A 16,133-nucleotide genomic window follows, 5' to 3' on the forward strand; every position below is an offset into this window, starting at 1 on the left:
TTCACAAGCCAAGGCCCCATCCCCAGTTAGTGTGCCTCTGAGCTTACTGCTTTAGTCCAGAGAAGTACTAAAAGTAGCAGTGTCAGACATTTTTGTAAGCAATGACTTTTTATCTAAAAACTTACCATGCTATTTTATAATCATCTGGATAATAAGGTGTGCGTGGGCCTGCATGGCTTTTCATCTGGAGATTGCCACAGGACCTTAAAACCATAGATAAAGTAGTAGAGAAATTGCTGGAGAAGTTGGTCTGCGATGCAGCCATTTTCTCTAAAGATTGCGAGCCAACAGCCCTTTCTCTTTTGTCTTGGGTGTCTCCCTTAACTTATGTTTTTCTTTCATGCAAAAGAGCACTGAACAGAGCCAATGGTAGAACTATTGCATGGGACATGGGTAGCTGAAGCACATTTGGGGGACAAGCAGGAAATTTTTAAAAGAGAAGAGGAGGGGATTGCTCAGAAGCTGTTGGTAGTCACGTGGTTTTTACAGCGTGTCTGCCAACTCAACCTTTTGCACCTGTTCCTAACAAACAAAACATGTAAGCATTTATCACCTTCATAAACTGCTCGCTCGTTATCCACACTCTAAAGATAGAAGTGTAAATACGAGTTTATATTAGTTGCCTTGTTCAGGATTGCTTTCAGAAGAGGGTGGGAAGGACTTGGCAACTTAGAACTCTAGATAGGTTTGGGTTTTTTCTTTAAGAGGAGTAGAAAAAAAGGCAATTTTCTGTACAGGCTAAATCTCCGTATAAGTCATGCCTTTAAGGGGACAGAACTGTTGCAATTTAATTTCTTGGACAGTTAAGTTGTTGTTGTTGTTGTTGTTGTTGTAAGTGCTGTCTTTTTTTAGGCAAGATTCCAATGAAAATGGGTTAATTTTGCAGCATTGCTGTTGTGGATTCTGCTAGCCAACGGGTGTGGAAGTATGATTCCCCTGTAGTAAAGGAATTAATAGAAATATAATTGAAGCAGTGAAGCTCAGAGAAGGAAAGCGGTTTTGTGCCAGAGCACAAGAAGTTACTTGTGAGAAGTTGCTGAATTCAGCGAGAGAGACAGACAATACAGCGTCTAATCCTTACTAAGGAAGGTTTTCACATGGACAGAATTGTTTTATCTTGGGCAAGAATGGAACGTTTTAAGTGCAACATTGTCTCAAATCCCTTCACTAAATAAAGGGAGGATACTACATTTTTATTAAAACTGCCTTAGACAAAGTTAGGGAAATACCTACGTCCCTTCACTTTGTAAGTGTGGATGGGAAGAAGAAATGGGAAAACACTGAACTGTTGTAATGTTACTGTGTGTCCGAACAGCTGGACAGAGCCATGACTTTGTTCATGATTGAATACTGAATATAGAGAATTCAACACGAATAATGTCACAGTAAGCGCTGAGGTGTAGTTTCCTAGCAGGCATCACCGGGTCAAAGGAAGAGCTCTCTGGGACGAGAAAAATGTGATCTACGAAATGACAGTATGATTGTAAGATGATGGCAGTGCAGTATACAGACTAAGCAACTTTTTGATTAGCTTATGTACAGAGGATATGGGAGTTCTTTCCTCCTACACAGATCCTGATTAGGTATTTAAGTAATTTAATGTAAGCTCGGTGGATTCAAGGTAAGGTATAAGGTAAAGAATGGCAGTGAAATAGAGTTCTGTGCATTGTGACAGAAACTGAACAATATCTTTGCTTTTTTTTTTCCTTTTTTTTTTTTGTTTTTGACAAAGTCCAAAGCCTATAGGAAACATCCATTTAGTTAAAGCCTGTAGGAAACATCCATTTAGTCTAAGGAAATCACGTAGGGGTAGAAATATGTGTTAGCAGCTTTCTGTGGCTCTGGGCAGCAGCTTTGTAAGCTGCTAACACGATAATGAAACCACACTCAGCCTTTGCTAGCTAAATTTTAAATATAGCAAAAGGTGCAGAATCATAGAATCATAAGGTTAGGAGAGACCTCTAAGGTCATCAAGACCAACCGTCAACCTAACAATTCTGCATATTAAAGCACAGATATTCTTCCTGAGACAGCCAGAAGACCTGCGGACTTGAATATGTGGCTTTGTTGGATAAAACAAGTGGAAAGAGACTGAGGCAATCTGTAACTATTACAGGGTGGTGATCTGTTGAGAAAGAGCATTAAAAACCCTGGAAATTCATGCTTCCTGGCTTTACAGTTAATGTAGGTGCTGTGGTTGTCATAGTGGAAAAACCTGCAAATTTACATAGGATTATTACCAAAACCAGACTACAAGTCAAGTGAGGGATCTGGTGAAAAGAGGTTATGAGCATGTGAAGCTTTGCTAATGATCCAATGCAACCTCAGAAGGGCCAAGTGAAAAGGTTATGGCCCCTTTACGAAACAGCAGACCCATACCTGCTCTAAGCCTTGTGCGAAGTTTGAGGTATATGAAACTAAATAAATGGTAGGAGATGAGAGCTGCAAGCCGTGGTAAATTTAAAAAAAGAAGGAATCAGAAAACGGGGGCAGGAGTTGAGGTTTTGATCAAGTCCATGCTCTGTGCATTTAGTTTAGTCAAAAACTACAGAATCAGATAAGCCTGAATGTTTCTAGAATGGCCTTGTGTTTTTGCAAGGAGCTCCTAGTGGAGACTGCGTATTTAGTGCTCATACATGATTAGTCAGGATAGATTGTAAAGCGTGAATTTTGGCAGCCGATAGCTCAGGTCTTGGAGCATGAGGAGTGAGGGCAAATTGCACCCAGTTCGTGCTGCCTTATCTGCAGAAACTCAGCTGTTGTTGACTTGGAGTTACTATCCTGAAATGTTGTTCTGCCGTTTCTATTCAGTGGTGATAACTGTGTGAAGCCTGGGGAAGGGGGGAAAAATGAGGGTAAGACCTCAGACAGAAGACTGGAGATGTTAAAGCTACCTGGCAACCCTTTGTGATTCAGGGGGCATCTGTCCTGTTTATTCCATTCTTTGATGCAAGTTGGTCCTGCAGTTTGTGAGCCCTAATTGTTCATTCTAGGCTGGGATTATTTTTGTTTGCTTTGTGAAGGAGCACAGCCTGTGGTTTAGCTCTCAGATTAGGACCCCCGTAGCTGAGCATGGTCTCTGTGCAGCAGCAGCTGAGGCTGCTCTTTGCCTGTCACAGTTTCTCTTCGTTGAATAAACTGGGTAAGTGGAAGCAAAGAAGTGAAGAGATACAGTCAGTGGATCTACAGAGGTCCGTTTTGAAAGACAGTGGTCCACACTGTAAACAGTTTGTGGATCATTTCAGTGCTGTGCAAAGGCAAAACAAAACAAAGATTGCTCACGTCTGTTGAACCATTTATGTTTCAACATTCAGCTGCAGTTGAATCACGATCATGTGAATATTGTAGCACAGACATAGGCAAAATTATTTCAGGGACGCTGTATTGCCTTAATCTGTTAATTAGATTATCCCAATACAGGCAAAACTTGTTAAGACACCTAGGCTTGGCCTTTGAGGGAAACTTGGCTTTAAATTATGAAGCTAAGGGAAAAGAACTTGAAAGTGGGATTCATGCTTTCCAGTTTGCTGTAATTTCACACGTTGTAAAATCTCCTGTTTTAACAAGTGGCAGTATTCTCAAGTCTCTGTGTGAGACTTGCTAAAATAACGTACTTTGAATTGTCTAACCTATGTCAGCATAATTAATAGTTCTGTAAATTGTGGTGGGAAGAGTGAGGTGCTGACTTCTGCTGTGGTGGCGCAGCCTGGAAGCAGGATGATGGGCTTGTGCATTGATCCTCACCAGGCAGTGCCTGCCTCCCTGCAGGGTTGCTGTGTTTTAGAAGCCCTTGCAGCATAGCATCAGGCTAAATTAAATTCAAACAATTTCAGTTTTTCAGGGAAATTGGTCTACTCTTTGGTTTGTTGTTTTTTTTTTTTTGGGGGGGGGGGTGGTTTTGGGGTTTTTTTTGTTGTTGGTTTTTTTTTTCCTGCCTACACTTGCAAGAACAAATTTTTTCTCCAGCACATCTTTAGTGAGGGCTAATCTCCCCACAAGTTCTCCATTCCATTTTATTTTTGAGTCCTATTTGAGTCTAAGGCCAGCTCTACCCTTTCTTCTTACAGATGCTGTCTTCTCATTTGCAAAAGTAGTTTTCATTCCTTTGGGTCATTTTTTTATTATTCTTTTTTTTTTCTGTGTGGTGAAGATGAGAGTCAGGTTAAGCATTGTTTGGAGAAGTAAATGTCTTTCCAAGAGTAGCTGTTGAAGCTCAGATTTCTCAGTTTAGATATTTAAGATAATCTTTCTGTCGTTTATGGTCCTAAAAGATTTGTAGCACTTCCTTTGTCAGTGACGGGGACCCGAGAATTCAGTGTGGTGTGTGATACTGGGGTGATTCATTACCAGCGGGCGGCTCAGCCTGTCTGCGATGAGCAGTGTCGGGAGTGCAAAGTGAATGTCAGTGTGGTGCTGGGACTGCAGTTCAGGTTCAGAAGGATTTCTTCAGCATTCCTGTGGCGCTGCTTCTAAGGTCTGCTTGCACATGGAAAAATCAGCGTTATGTTTTACGGCGTGGAGTCTGAGTTTATGAACTCGACGCACTGGATCTGCCCTTCACGCAGCCAGCAAGGAGCAGGTCCGTGCTGCTCCCTGGCGCATCCATTTCTGGGAGTGTGACGCTGAAGCTGGAGCTGATGGGGAATGCATAACACTTAAGATGGCTTTGCTTAAAATAGCTCTGGGCTGCAGGAATAATTCAGTGCCAGTTGTGGCTGTGTGGCACCTTGCAGAGCAAGTCAGGTTCACGCGTCCAGAACGTACTCGGTTGCACTTGGCTGTGGGGGTGGGGGGCCTGCTAGCTTGGTGCGCTGTTGGCTTCTGTCTCTTGTTGTGTTTAGATAGCTTCTTGGCCTGACCTAGTAAGCTCAAGTTTTTAATTTGGGTCCTAGTATGCTGGAAAATGCAGTGCCCCTAAATCTGCTGGACCCAAGCTGTTTCCTGTAGCATTCAGTCTGTGTCTAAGGCATTCTTCCAGCTATCTCCTTTAGTACTTCTATTAGTACTTCTGTTCCCCCTCCCCCTGTTGGTTTTTTCCCTGAATTATCAGATCTGAAACTTCATAGTGCTAGTAAAACTTTCAGATCTCACTAAAAGTTGCTAACTTCAAATTAATTTGCAGTGGATCTAAAAAGAGAAATTCACCTAGGTGAAAACTCCATTAATGAAATTATTTTTTTGTCCTTTTATTACTTAGTGACACATGCTTAAAGACTTGATTTATGTTTCATTATCATGTGTATATATAAGTTTTGCAAAGGTAGACTGAACCGATTAAAACAGAACTGTAGATCTTGGTGTTTGAATCTTTACAGATTGAAGAAGGTGTTATGGTGATGGAAGATGATTCTCCTGAGGAGGCTGTTAGTACCCCAAATACACCCCGCAACCTTGCCGCGTGGAAAATTAGCATCCCATATGTAGACTTTTTTGATGATCCCTCCTTGGAAAGAAAAGACAGGAAGGAGAGAATCCCTGTGTTCTGCATTGATGTAGAGAGAAATGACAGAAGGGCAGGTATGGAATGTTGTGGATAAATAAAACATAATTTTAAAATGAACTCAAAATATTCTAGCATGCTGTATTCTGATGGCTGTTGCAGTGTGTTTTGCATACATATTCTTCTGATTTTTAAATAATGACTTGAAAATTCTGAGGAAATGTGTTTGAGATCTAAATGATCACATTTAGTGTTTGCAAGTTGAGAACTGACTCAGCACGAATCAGTTCCGTTTAGACTTCGTGCCACAGTTTGAGATTTCCTCTCTCAAGAAATACTGATCCAGCGATTCATGTTAATAAACACTTGACATGTTTTTCTTTGACCTGCTCTGAACTTTGGAATAAATAACTTTTTGGTATAATAAATAGCTTTATATATAACCTTAAGTTACGGTTCCTAGGGAATGACAATGTTTTGCTTATTAGGAACCATCCTGGCTTGCAGATCATTCATCAGTATCTAGATCCATATTGAGTGGGGAAAACAGCTTCGTCCTAGGGCTACATGGATTTGTGTTAGTGAAAGGAATACTTCCACAATAAGCAGGAACTGTTTAATAAGAGTTTAGTGATACCTTCCAGGAGGAAGAAAGCTGAGGATTCAAGCTGATGGTGCAGAGGACTGTATTCAACAAGTAGTATTTCTGTAAATCATTTGGTTAAAAGTTTGAAAATAGATCTAACAGAGTGAGCCCGAATAAATTGTGATGTTACACAGCGCTCCATTGTTTAGATTTTAGGGATCCCCTAAATGAAATTCCGATTTCCTTGCTAGTACCAGATCTGTCTAGCAGGTATGCATTTTAATGTAACATTTTAATTACCTGGCTGGTTGGTTGGTTTTTTGTGTTACTGCAATATGGGGGACTAATATTGAGGTTTTTCCTATAATAATGCAGCATACGTTTGCTGTTCCATAATTTGTTTTTCAAGTGGCATAAAACCTGGTTTATTTTTAACATGGGTTCGTTTGTGGGTTTTTGTTTTTTCCTCCAGTTGGGCATGAACCTGAACATTGGTCTGTCTACAGGAGGTATCTTGAATTTTATGTGCTTGAGTCGAAGCTAACGGAATTTCACGGTATGTTCTTCATCTGGAAAGCTGCCTTTCCACTGCTGTGGTTATTATTTAGTGCTGAGCTGAAATTTAAAGTAGTGAATCCAATGTTTGCTGCGTTATAAGCATAATTTAAAGTTTGAGGTTTCCTCTTTCAAGAAATACTGATCCAGCGATTCATATTGATAAACACTTGGCATGTTTTTCTTTGACCTGCTCTGAACTTTGGAATAAATAACTTTTTGGAACAATAAGTAGCTTTATATATAACCTTAAGATACAGTTCCTAGGGACTGACAATGTTTTGCTTATTAGGAACCATCCTGGCTTGCAGATCGTTCGTCAGTATCCAGATAGCCGTGCATCCATATTGAGTGGGGAAAACAGCTTCATCCTAGGGCTACATGGATTTGTGTTAGTGAAAGGAATACTTCCACAATAAGCAGGAAGTGTATCTTTGGTATCTTTATTAGGTACGTTTCCTGATGCACAGCTTCCCTCGAAGAGAATCATTGGCCCTAAGAACTATGAGTTCTTAAAATCCAAGAGAGAGGAGTTTCAGGAATATCTGCAGGTATCAAACAAACTTTTGGAGCAAAGAATATTCTAAAACTAATGATATAAAACTAGTAAAAGAATATCTACTGGGTTTTTTGTTTCCAAGTAACTTGAGAAAGGGTTCAAGTGGGCATATAAAATTTGTTAAGGTTTCGTGTGACTGAAAACAGAAGTCTTTTTCGAATCACAATATCTATGGTAATTTAATGCTCTTTGGATATCTTTTTGCTATAGATAAACTGATTTTTAAAGATTAGTTTTAAAGTACTTATACTTCTTTCTTTCCTTCTGTCTGAAAGAAACTTCTGCAACATCCAGAACTAAGTAACAGCCAGCTTTTAGCTGACTTCCTGTCCCCTAATGGAGGAGAGACTCAGTTTCTCGATAAAATGTTGCCTGATGTGAATCTTGGTATGTAACGTGCTGGTTGCTTGTGCTGACAAGTAGTGATACTATAGATACTGTGATTGAATGATAGTAGTAATGCATAGATAACTCTTGTGTAAGAGTATGGATGTGGGAAATAAGAACTCTGCTCCTTCACAGCCCTTAAAATTACAGCTCAGCCAGCAAGAGATGCTGATACTTTTTACTTGAAGAAAAAAGACGTTTTGAGATTATGAAAAAAAGTGTTTAAGTGGTTGCTTTGAATTTTTGTGTCAGCAAGCAAGGTGGCAAGTTTTCTGTAATGAATGTCATAGTTCAAGAAGACTTACAGTATTGTCACGAGTCAAATCTGCACAAGTCAGTCATTGTTTACAGGTGCAATGGTATAAACTGCTTCTTCATATAAACTACTTCTGGGTGTTAGTTGATTAAAATATGTTTATTTTAATCTGAAAACTGTGTTATTTAGTATTTCTGGTATTAGCTAGTGTTAAAATCTCTCTTAACATGAGCTACTTAATAGAATTTGAGGCAGTGGTATATGTCACATAGGCCAAATGGGAATTGAGAAGTTGAGAAATTTTTGATGTCTAATGTAACAGTTGATAATAAATCCCAAAAGTAGACTGCAGTGTGACTTTACAGCTTGGCTGCAATGTCGCTGTCCCCAGATAGTGCGTCTGAGCTGGTAAGGTCAACCCCATGTCCATTCTGCCCTCGTGTATTGTAGCACTTGTGGTTCTGGCACCAGCGTCATCCAGGAAAGCTGTGTCTGAACTGCACCAGTGCCTTTCTGCTTCTCCCAGTCATGGTGTGAACCTGCTGGGATGGCTGTTCTCTTACTGTGCTTACTGAGTTGTTGAATGAGGTTTTGGTGGTCATCCTCCAGTTAAAGCGTTTTCTTTTGTTTCAGACCTCCCCTCTAGATCCAGCTGTACATTTTTTTAAAAAGCTTATAATTATGGTGTTTACTGTAATGCATCTCATGTCTGAGACCGTACTTCACTTCCATAATGTCATTTTAGCAAGTCTTGGCGTTTCCGTAGGGCCTTTTGCCGGGATGACAGATTTTATTATTATCATTTGATCATTGTACATACTTCCCGACGTAAGGTCCAAATTTAATGACATGTAGATAAGAAAAATATCACTGTAAATGTAGTGCTTAAAATAAAACTAATCCTAGACACTTCGATTTTTCAGCATTCAGAGTTACTGTGTTGTATCCTGATAGCCTTAACAGGACAGAGGAGATGATTTTTAAGACTACAGCTGTGGCCTGTCCAATTTGTAAAAATTTACTCATTGGTATTTTCAGGACTGTACATTCTAAAATCTTTCCAGATTAGCTGGTCTTTTTGGGAAAAGAAGAGAACTCAGTTTTTGTGATTTCTTTTTTCATAAATGTATATGAAGGATGAAGAACTATACTGCCTATACTGGTGTCATATTGTACTGCTGTTCGGTGCTATAGCTATTTGTGTTTGAGCCTCTAGAAGAATTTTTAAAAAGTATTCAGCTAATCATCTGTATATTTTTCATATTTTAAGTATCTTTTCTTAAAGAGTACTAAGCACTTAGTTATAAGCTGGATATGTGGAAGACTATTTTCATAGGTTTTTGTGCCAAATTAACAAAAACACTGTAGATTTAAGAAACTATTGTATTTTTAAATTAAGTACTAGACAATGAGTACACAAAATGTATCAGAGCAAAATGTCTTTAAGATCAGGCAGTGATAACAGAAAATTTTTGTTTGTTTGTTTCTAATTCTAGGTAAAATTATAAAATCTGTTCCAGGAAAGCTGATGAAAGAGGTGAGTAAGTCTTCCAGGTTGACAGCGTTGTAACTTCAATAACTAATTTTACATGCTTAGGAACTTATAGGCTAGTCAAAAACTTGTTTGGAAACTCAGGGTTTTTGTGGGTGGGTTTTTTTTTTTGACCTAAAATTATGCAAGTGACAGGTTACTCATATCTTATTTCAGAAAGGTCAGCATTTGGAGCCATTCATCATGAATTTTATCAACTCCTGTGAATCTCCCAAGCCTAAACCAAGTAGGCCTGAACTTACCATTTTGAGTCCCACTTCGGAAAACAACAAGAAGGTACAGTAAGTTGTCTTACTTCCCCACTTTACAGGAGTGGGGAAAATTTACCATTCTCTTAAAATGCAAAGAATAAACAGGAAAACTCATATGTGTGTGTGTGTATATATATATATATAAAAAACAACAAATCTGGTTTTTATCTATTTGTGTTTTCACACAAGAGAGAGAATAGTAGTGCAGAGAGCTCTGTCATTTTGTCTTTTTGAGGGTTGAGGGGCTTTTTTCTTCTTTTTTTTCTTTTTTTTTTTTTTTTTTAATTCTTACTGGATTTGGTGATGAGAATACAGAGTAGAGAGCCTGGGAAGTACAGAGAGAAGAAGAGGGAAAGCAAAGGTGTAAAAATGCGGAGTGTTTTAATGCCATAAGGGAGCTTCCTTTTTGAAGTGAGGAGCGTGAAGCGTTTCATGAAAGTGTGACTTGTCGAAGTGCTACAAGCCAAAATTGTCAAGGTGCTGATATACCTGTTTATCTGCCTTTAAAATGTTAATATACTGTTCACTGATGTCTGGCGTACATAATAGGTTAATTATATAACTTGGGTGTAGTTTCTGTCTCTAACATTGCCACAGTTAAAGCCCAGCAATCCCAATTTTAACCTTTTACTTGACTATAGGAAAAGATGGTTCCTTTCTTAATCTTCCTATATTTGTGCCTAGAGCCTGGTAAGACTTACTTGAAAGTCTTCCATTAGCTTCAGGCGCTTTAAAAAGACAGTGGTCTTTATACTTCTCTGTTAGACTGCTTTAAAGTGTTAGTGTATTTGTGGAATTTACAGAGGAATATTGTTTCTGGACTAGGATTTCAGAGACCCAAGCTCAGTGTTACAGAGTTCATATGCATACACTTTGGCATGTGAGAGGTTCTAAAAGAAAACGCAGTACTATGTGCTTTTCTGCTATCTTGTTTGGGGAGAGGAGTTGAAACTGGACTATGTAAGCCAGGACTGTTCATTTTGCAAAATGATAAATTGGAGCTCTATGAGATAGTGTAAAGAATAATGCCTAACGTGAGAGGATAAGGGATAAGGTTGGGATTTTTTCCCCCTCTCTCTTCTAGTGCATTCTTCTAAGAGGCATTAAATGAAGGTGATAGGAGCCAGGTTCAAAACAAAAAGCGGTAGCTCTTGCAATGGTTAGTAGGTTTGTGGAACTCCTTGCCAAAAGTTGTTGTGAATACTAGAAGTTCAGACAACTATAAGGTGAGACTGGACAAGTTCACAAAAAGGAAGTATGTTCAGAGTGAATACCTGTAGAGAAACGGCATCTGGCTCTTGAACTTTTTTTTTAGTTGAAAACAATTGGAGGCTGGAAGAGTGTTGGTGAACAGGACTGTGCTCCTTCTGTTCTTGCAAGGGCTAGAAGCCCAGTACCTATTTATGGTTCTTGTTGAAAAAGGGTGTTGAAAAAATGGATCTTTTGATTTCCTTCCCTAGGGACATTTTTATAGTGTTATGACATTTGCAGAATTTGCAGCTACAAAACTTTCATGCTGATTAAGTACAATGGCAGTTAAATCTATTAATTTGTTTAGATTTCATCTTCTAAACTTGAAGTCTGAATTAAACTGCCAATATTGTAGCGCTTACACGTGTACACACGCAAAATTAGTGCCCTTCATTTCAAGTAATTTCTTGCCTTGGATGCTATTTCCAAGGTTAAGATATTTTGCTATTGCTGCCTATTCAGAGGTCTATAAATGTATCAGCAGTCTGAAAAATCAGATGTAGTTTTTGACTTGTACTAGAAACAGTACCTGCATAAATACTTTAAATGTGTTTTATAAAACAGCTGGCAGCATACTAAAGCATAGTATGAACAATCAGTTAATTTTTTACTGTGATCTGTCAAGAACTACTGAAGTTAGTAGTTTATTTACATTTAACATACCTAAATAAAATATTTGAGCAACAAGCTTTGCATTCTGAAGTATTCCTGTGAAGACAGGGTTCTTTGTATAGTTTGTTTGAAAAACTTGATTAAAGGATCAGAATTAATTCTTTAAAGGGGTGTGCAAAACCATTTTGGATTGTAAAAGGTTGAAAAAAAATTTATTGCATTGCTCAGTTAAAATACAGACTCATTCTCTGAAGTGTCAGTATGTTATTCTTGTAAAAGAACACGTGTACAGAAATTCAGTCCTGAAATGAGCTTCTCCCGATTCTTTTCCACCGTGACGATCCCAGGAAAGCAAAGAGCTGGCTGCGCTTTCCTTAAACAAAACTTAGATCTTTACTGCCTTCTGTTTTCTATTGTCATTTTCAGAAATAGTATTGTGGGGGAAACTTCCTTATCGCTGCTGACCAACTGTCGTCCATGCATGCACTCCACTGGAAACACAAGTTTGTAGAGTCCGAGTTAGAGTTGTGCTAGTTCTGCTGATGACCCTGTAGGAGGTGCTTTTGTCATGAGATACGAGTTTCTTTGCAGAGAGCAAAAAAGATGAGCCTACCACCAGCTCTCCACTCCTGACTATCTGTTGTGAGAGTGAGTTCGCTGTTTCTCAAAGCAACTTTATTCTAGTTAGCCGTTTTATGGATAGGTGGTTGGTTCTACATATATTTTAGATTTTTCTTTCCCAAAAGAAATCTGTTTGGTTTGGGGGAGCCATTTGCTGTAAATGGGTAGAAAGTTTCAGACTTCAGTCTCTCTCCTGCAGAGCTGTGATTATTTAATGATGGGCACTCAAGACACTTTGCCTTGGGGGATGCTGCAAGACAGTTCTATGATCTGTATCCTTAGTATCTGTTTGTGCTCAAATTATACTACCAGTTTTGACCAGCAGCGGCGTAAGGAATTATGTGCTGACTGCTTTTTCGCTGTTCTCCTATCTGTCAGTTTAATCAGAGCACAAACACTTACATGATAACTGTAATTATTAGAGATCTGATATCCCAGGTTGTGCTGTGTTATGGTCTCTGCTGAGTCTTCCCATGCACATTGTGAGATTCGTCCCTCTGGCTGATCTGTTGGGGTGCTTGTGCCTTCTTTGGAAGACAGTTTTCTCTTTCTGGAGTCAGCCCATGCTTGGGAGAAGCTTTTTGCCAGGACACTGCACTATTTACATCTTGTCGTTTCTTGAATTTGATTTGTGAGCCACACTGGTTTCAGCTGCCAGGCCATTTTAGTTCAGATCAGTGATGCTTTTTGGAAGCAAATCTCCTGATCATCTCTACTTATCATGTTTTCTCTTGTACTAGACAGCTGCCTTTGAACTCATTGAATTTTTTTCAGATGAAACTAAACTGGAAAATGCTGTCTAGGAATGGAGGCACCAAGGGTGTTCAGTCCAAAGGCCAGACCAAAGGTAGACTGAGGTAACACCCCTCTCTACAGCAAATACACGGGGTGTGGACTTCAGTTGTTCCGCTCTGCAGTTTCACTTCTGTTGTGCCACGTGGCATCTTTGTGAAGACACAAGCTCTGTGCAGTAGCCTGACACCCTTACCTGCTGGTGCTGGACGTGGATGCTAAATGTCCGTACCAGGATTGTGCGGGCTGCTTGTGTGGGGTCAGTGAGGAGGTCTGGCAGGCAGCCGAAGAGACGGAAGGTTGGCGCTTTCAGAGTGCCCACCCGTGAGAACAGCATGTTGTCTCACAGCAAGAAAGTTCTTCAGCGCAGAATTTTTTGGTAAATGCTAGATTCGGCTTCCAGCTGATGCTTGTATTGCCACAGTGTTCCCATATACTTTGTCTGACACAGATCTGTTTGTCCTACTAGTATCAGCGTGTTGGAATCTGTTGAAAATCCAGTACGCGTTCCCCGGTGCTCATGCTGCCAGCTCTATTGCCATGAGCAGGGTACACCCAGGCTACCTTCTTTGTCAACAGCCTGAATAAGAAATGCCTGAAAGACTCTCAGGGCAGGTAACAGCTTGAGTTCAATCAGGAATGTGCCGCCGTCTCCGAAAGATTTTTCTGTGTGCTGCTTCCTTTTGAATATTCGTGGTGTGTGTGTGTGTTGGTGTGTTTTAAATATTGGTGGAAGGACTTCCAGTTAAAAACGCATAATGAACCTGGGTAGTCAGCCTTAGTACAGCCAGTAGCAGTTGGATTTTATCCACTAGACTGAAAGAATTACCAGCCTCCCTGGTTAAAACAAACAGGTGAACAAAACACGCCCCTGTAAAGACACCAACAGGATTCCCAGCTTTTGCCAGCTGTGTTTCTGTTCTGAAGATCTGTAAGCAGCTCAGTCATCTTCCAGATGTACTTCTGTCACTTGCTAGGATAGGTCAGGACTTCTCACCTGATACAGACTTTGCAAATATGCCTACCGAGGCATTGTTCTGCTGCTTGTGATGACCTGCCAACAGCAATAAAAACTGCTTTTGGGACATCGACAGCATACTGCGCTTTTGTGCATAGTCACTTGGAGGAAGACACGGTTGCTTTTTGATGTGGTTCAGATACTACATACATTCTTTCTTCTTACCGTTTTGGTATAGTCGCCTGTACTTTGCAAACGAGCAGGAAAAGGTGGAGAGGTTCATGCCTTTGGGTGTGGATATTGTTTGGAATGGAGGTATTGCTTCTGTGAACTCCACGCCTATGCTGGGATGTATGGGCGTGTATTTGCATATGCACTCGCTAACTGTTGAGTAATTGTGGTTTTTCTGTTAGGATTTTATGTAAGCATTCGTACTTATTTCATTAGCTTTTCCCATTGAGTACAATAGACACCCTATTGTACAAAGGATTACTTTGGGGTTTTTCTTAATACGGGCCTTTTGTATTTCACTTCCTTCAGGTGTTTGGCTTCTGTTGGGAGCCAGTACCAATCCGTGGAATTTCCTCATTGAAAGACTTTTAAGGATATTTCATGTTTTTAATCGTAGTTACTGTTTAAAGATACGAGTAATGATAACGTTGGAGTCTGTCTTGCTTGTCTTTTTTTAATTATAGTGAGCTTTGTATCACGTCTCAAATAGTAACACGTGCAGAAACATTTACAAGCAAAATCCCATGCTTATCTGAACTGTGAATATAATCTCAACTTTTGTATTAGATATCCAATTGTATGTTTTTCACTTGGCTTTCCTCTGAGCCAAAATCTTGGGAAGGGCAGCACACCTAAGTAGAGTTGTAATGCCGCTGGGTGTTGCGGCTGCTGCATGCTTCAGTCGAGCATTGCTAGTGACTGCAGGATACACAGCTTTACTGGAGTAGTGCACAGTATATACCTTATAAAAACTGCTCATTGACTCAGTAACTTTATCACACGCTGTTCTGCTGTTGCTTTCTGAAATGCCATGTGCAAGAGTCTGAGCTTTCAAAGCTTGCCAATGATCAAGGAACCATCATCTTTAAGGTGCAAGACAGATTACCCAGGTGCGGAGGTACGTACAGTATGCAAAACATACTGCTTGTGCTTTGGGGTGAAAGTTGAAATGACTTTGGGAAGTAAAAAAGGCTTTGCCCTAAGATGGCCTTCACGTTTGATTTTTTTTTATTATTATTTTTTTTTTTTTTAATACAGATCACCTACCAGACTGCTGTTAATGGTTTAGTTCAGCCTGTACACGCTCCTCTGAAATTTTTATCTGCATTGCAGAATGGGCCGCTTTGAGTTGGCTCAGTATGTATCACCTCTGTCAGGGGTGTATCTAAAAAATAAATGAGGTTCTTGTTTAAGTTACAGCAACTCCACTAAGATTTTCCAAATGTCCTAGTTTCAGTATTGAGGAGGATATAGACTTTATACAGGGTTTTTTAAACAACATAGCAGGGATGCTTTCATACAGTAGGCATGAATAATTATGTGTTCTTTTTAGATTTGTTACTTTCCTGGATACCAATCATCCGCCAGTGCATTAACCATATTTACTCTTTCATGTAATTTATGTAGTAACTTGGTGTTGTTTAATTTGAGTGAACTTTGTGAAGATAATGCCAGCAGTTCAGCACTTAACAAAAGAGAGGGCCTAAAGTCAAAACCTGAGTCTTGCCAGATTTCCTGATGTAATTTTTCCAAAGAGTGCAGAGCATTCTGTTTAAACTTGCATGATTCAGAGCCTGTTGTGATTGGGGTTTTTTTTTATGGCCTTATTTATTTCAGCAATTATAATTGCTTTACAGAAAGTGAACCACATAGAAGTACATTACTTCCTGCTCCTTGGAAATGTTTTTAATTTGGGAGTGATACAGAGAAATCCGTGTCAGTAGCAATCGTCTCAAGCTAGGCAACACTCTAATTACGTTGCATTTGCTTCTAGTTCTGGGATTTTTTTTTTTTTTATAAGCTTGGCATAAACTTTTGAACTTTCTTTTCATAATACAGCAGTATTTTGTGTAAATTCTTCCTGATCTTTAGATCAACAGTTTGGGGGATAAGATAGTTTAAAATAAACTGTTAATGGTGATTACTAGGTATTGTCAAATGTGGAGAGCTTCAAGACTCTGAGAACTCCTCCTTTCCAGCTGCTGGAGCCCACAGACTTGGGGGCTTGGGGAGAAGTGAAGGAGGTCTGCCTCGGTGGTGCACAACACCTAATGAGATGCAGGGAAGACCATCTTGGGAGTT

The 16,133-nt window shown here is 39.6% G+C and overlaps 1 protein-coding gene across 3 annotated transcripts in view; it reads left to right on the forward strand.

The window, feature by feature from the left end:
• SNX14 (sorting nexin 14) overlaps window positions 1-16,133 on the forward strand; it is a 56,897-nt gene that overhangs the window by 34,963 nt on the left and 5,801 nt on the right. For all 3 annotated transcript variants that reach the window (XM_086482476.1, XM_086482474.1, XM_086482475.1), the window contains 6 exons: window positions 5,316-5,517; window positions 6,499-6,582; window positions 7,032-7,132; window positions 7,416-7,527; window positions 9,280-9,320; window positions 9,492-9,611. In XM_086482476.1, the coding sequence (XP_086338602.1) occupies window positions 5,316-5,517; window positions 6,499-6,582; window positions 7,032-7,132; window positions 7,416-7,527; window positions 9,280-9,320; window positions 9,492-9,611 (660 nt within the window). The remainder of the gene's footprint in view (window positions 1-5,315; window positions 5,518-6,498; window positions 6,583-7,031; window positions 7,133-7,415; window positions 7,528-9,279; window positions 9,321-9,491; window positions 9,612-16,133) is intronic.

The sequence above is a fragment of the Leptosomus discolor genome, chromosome 2 (genome assembly GCF_034619465.1).
Source record: "Leptosomus discolor isolate bLepDis1 chromosome 2, bLepDis1.hap2, whole genome shotgun sequence".
Taxonomy (NCBI): domain Eukaryota; kingdom Metazoa; phylum Chordata; class Aves; order Leptosomiformes; family Leptosomidae; genus Leptosomus; species Leptosomus discolor.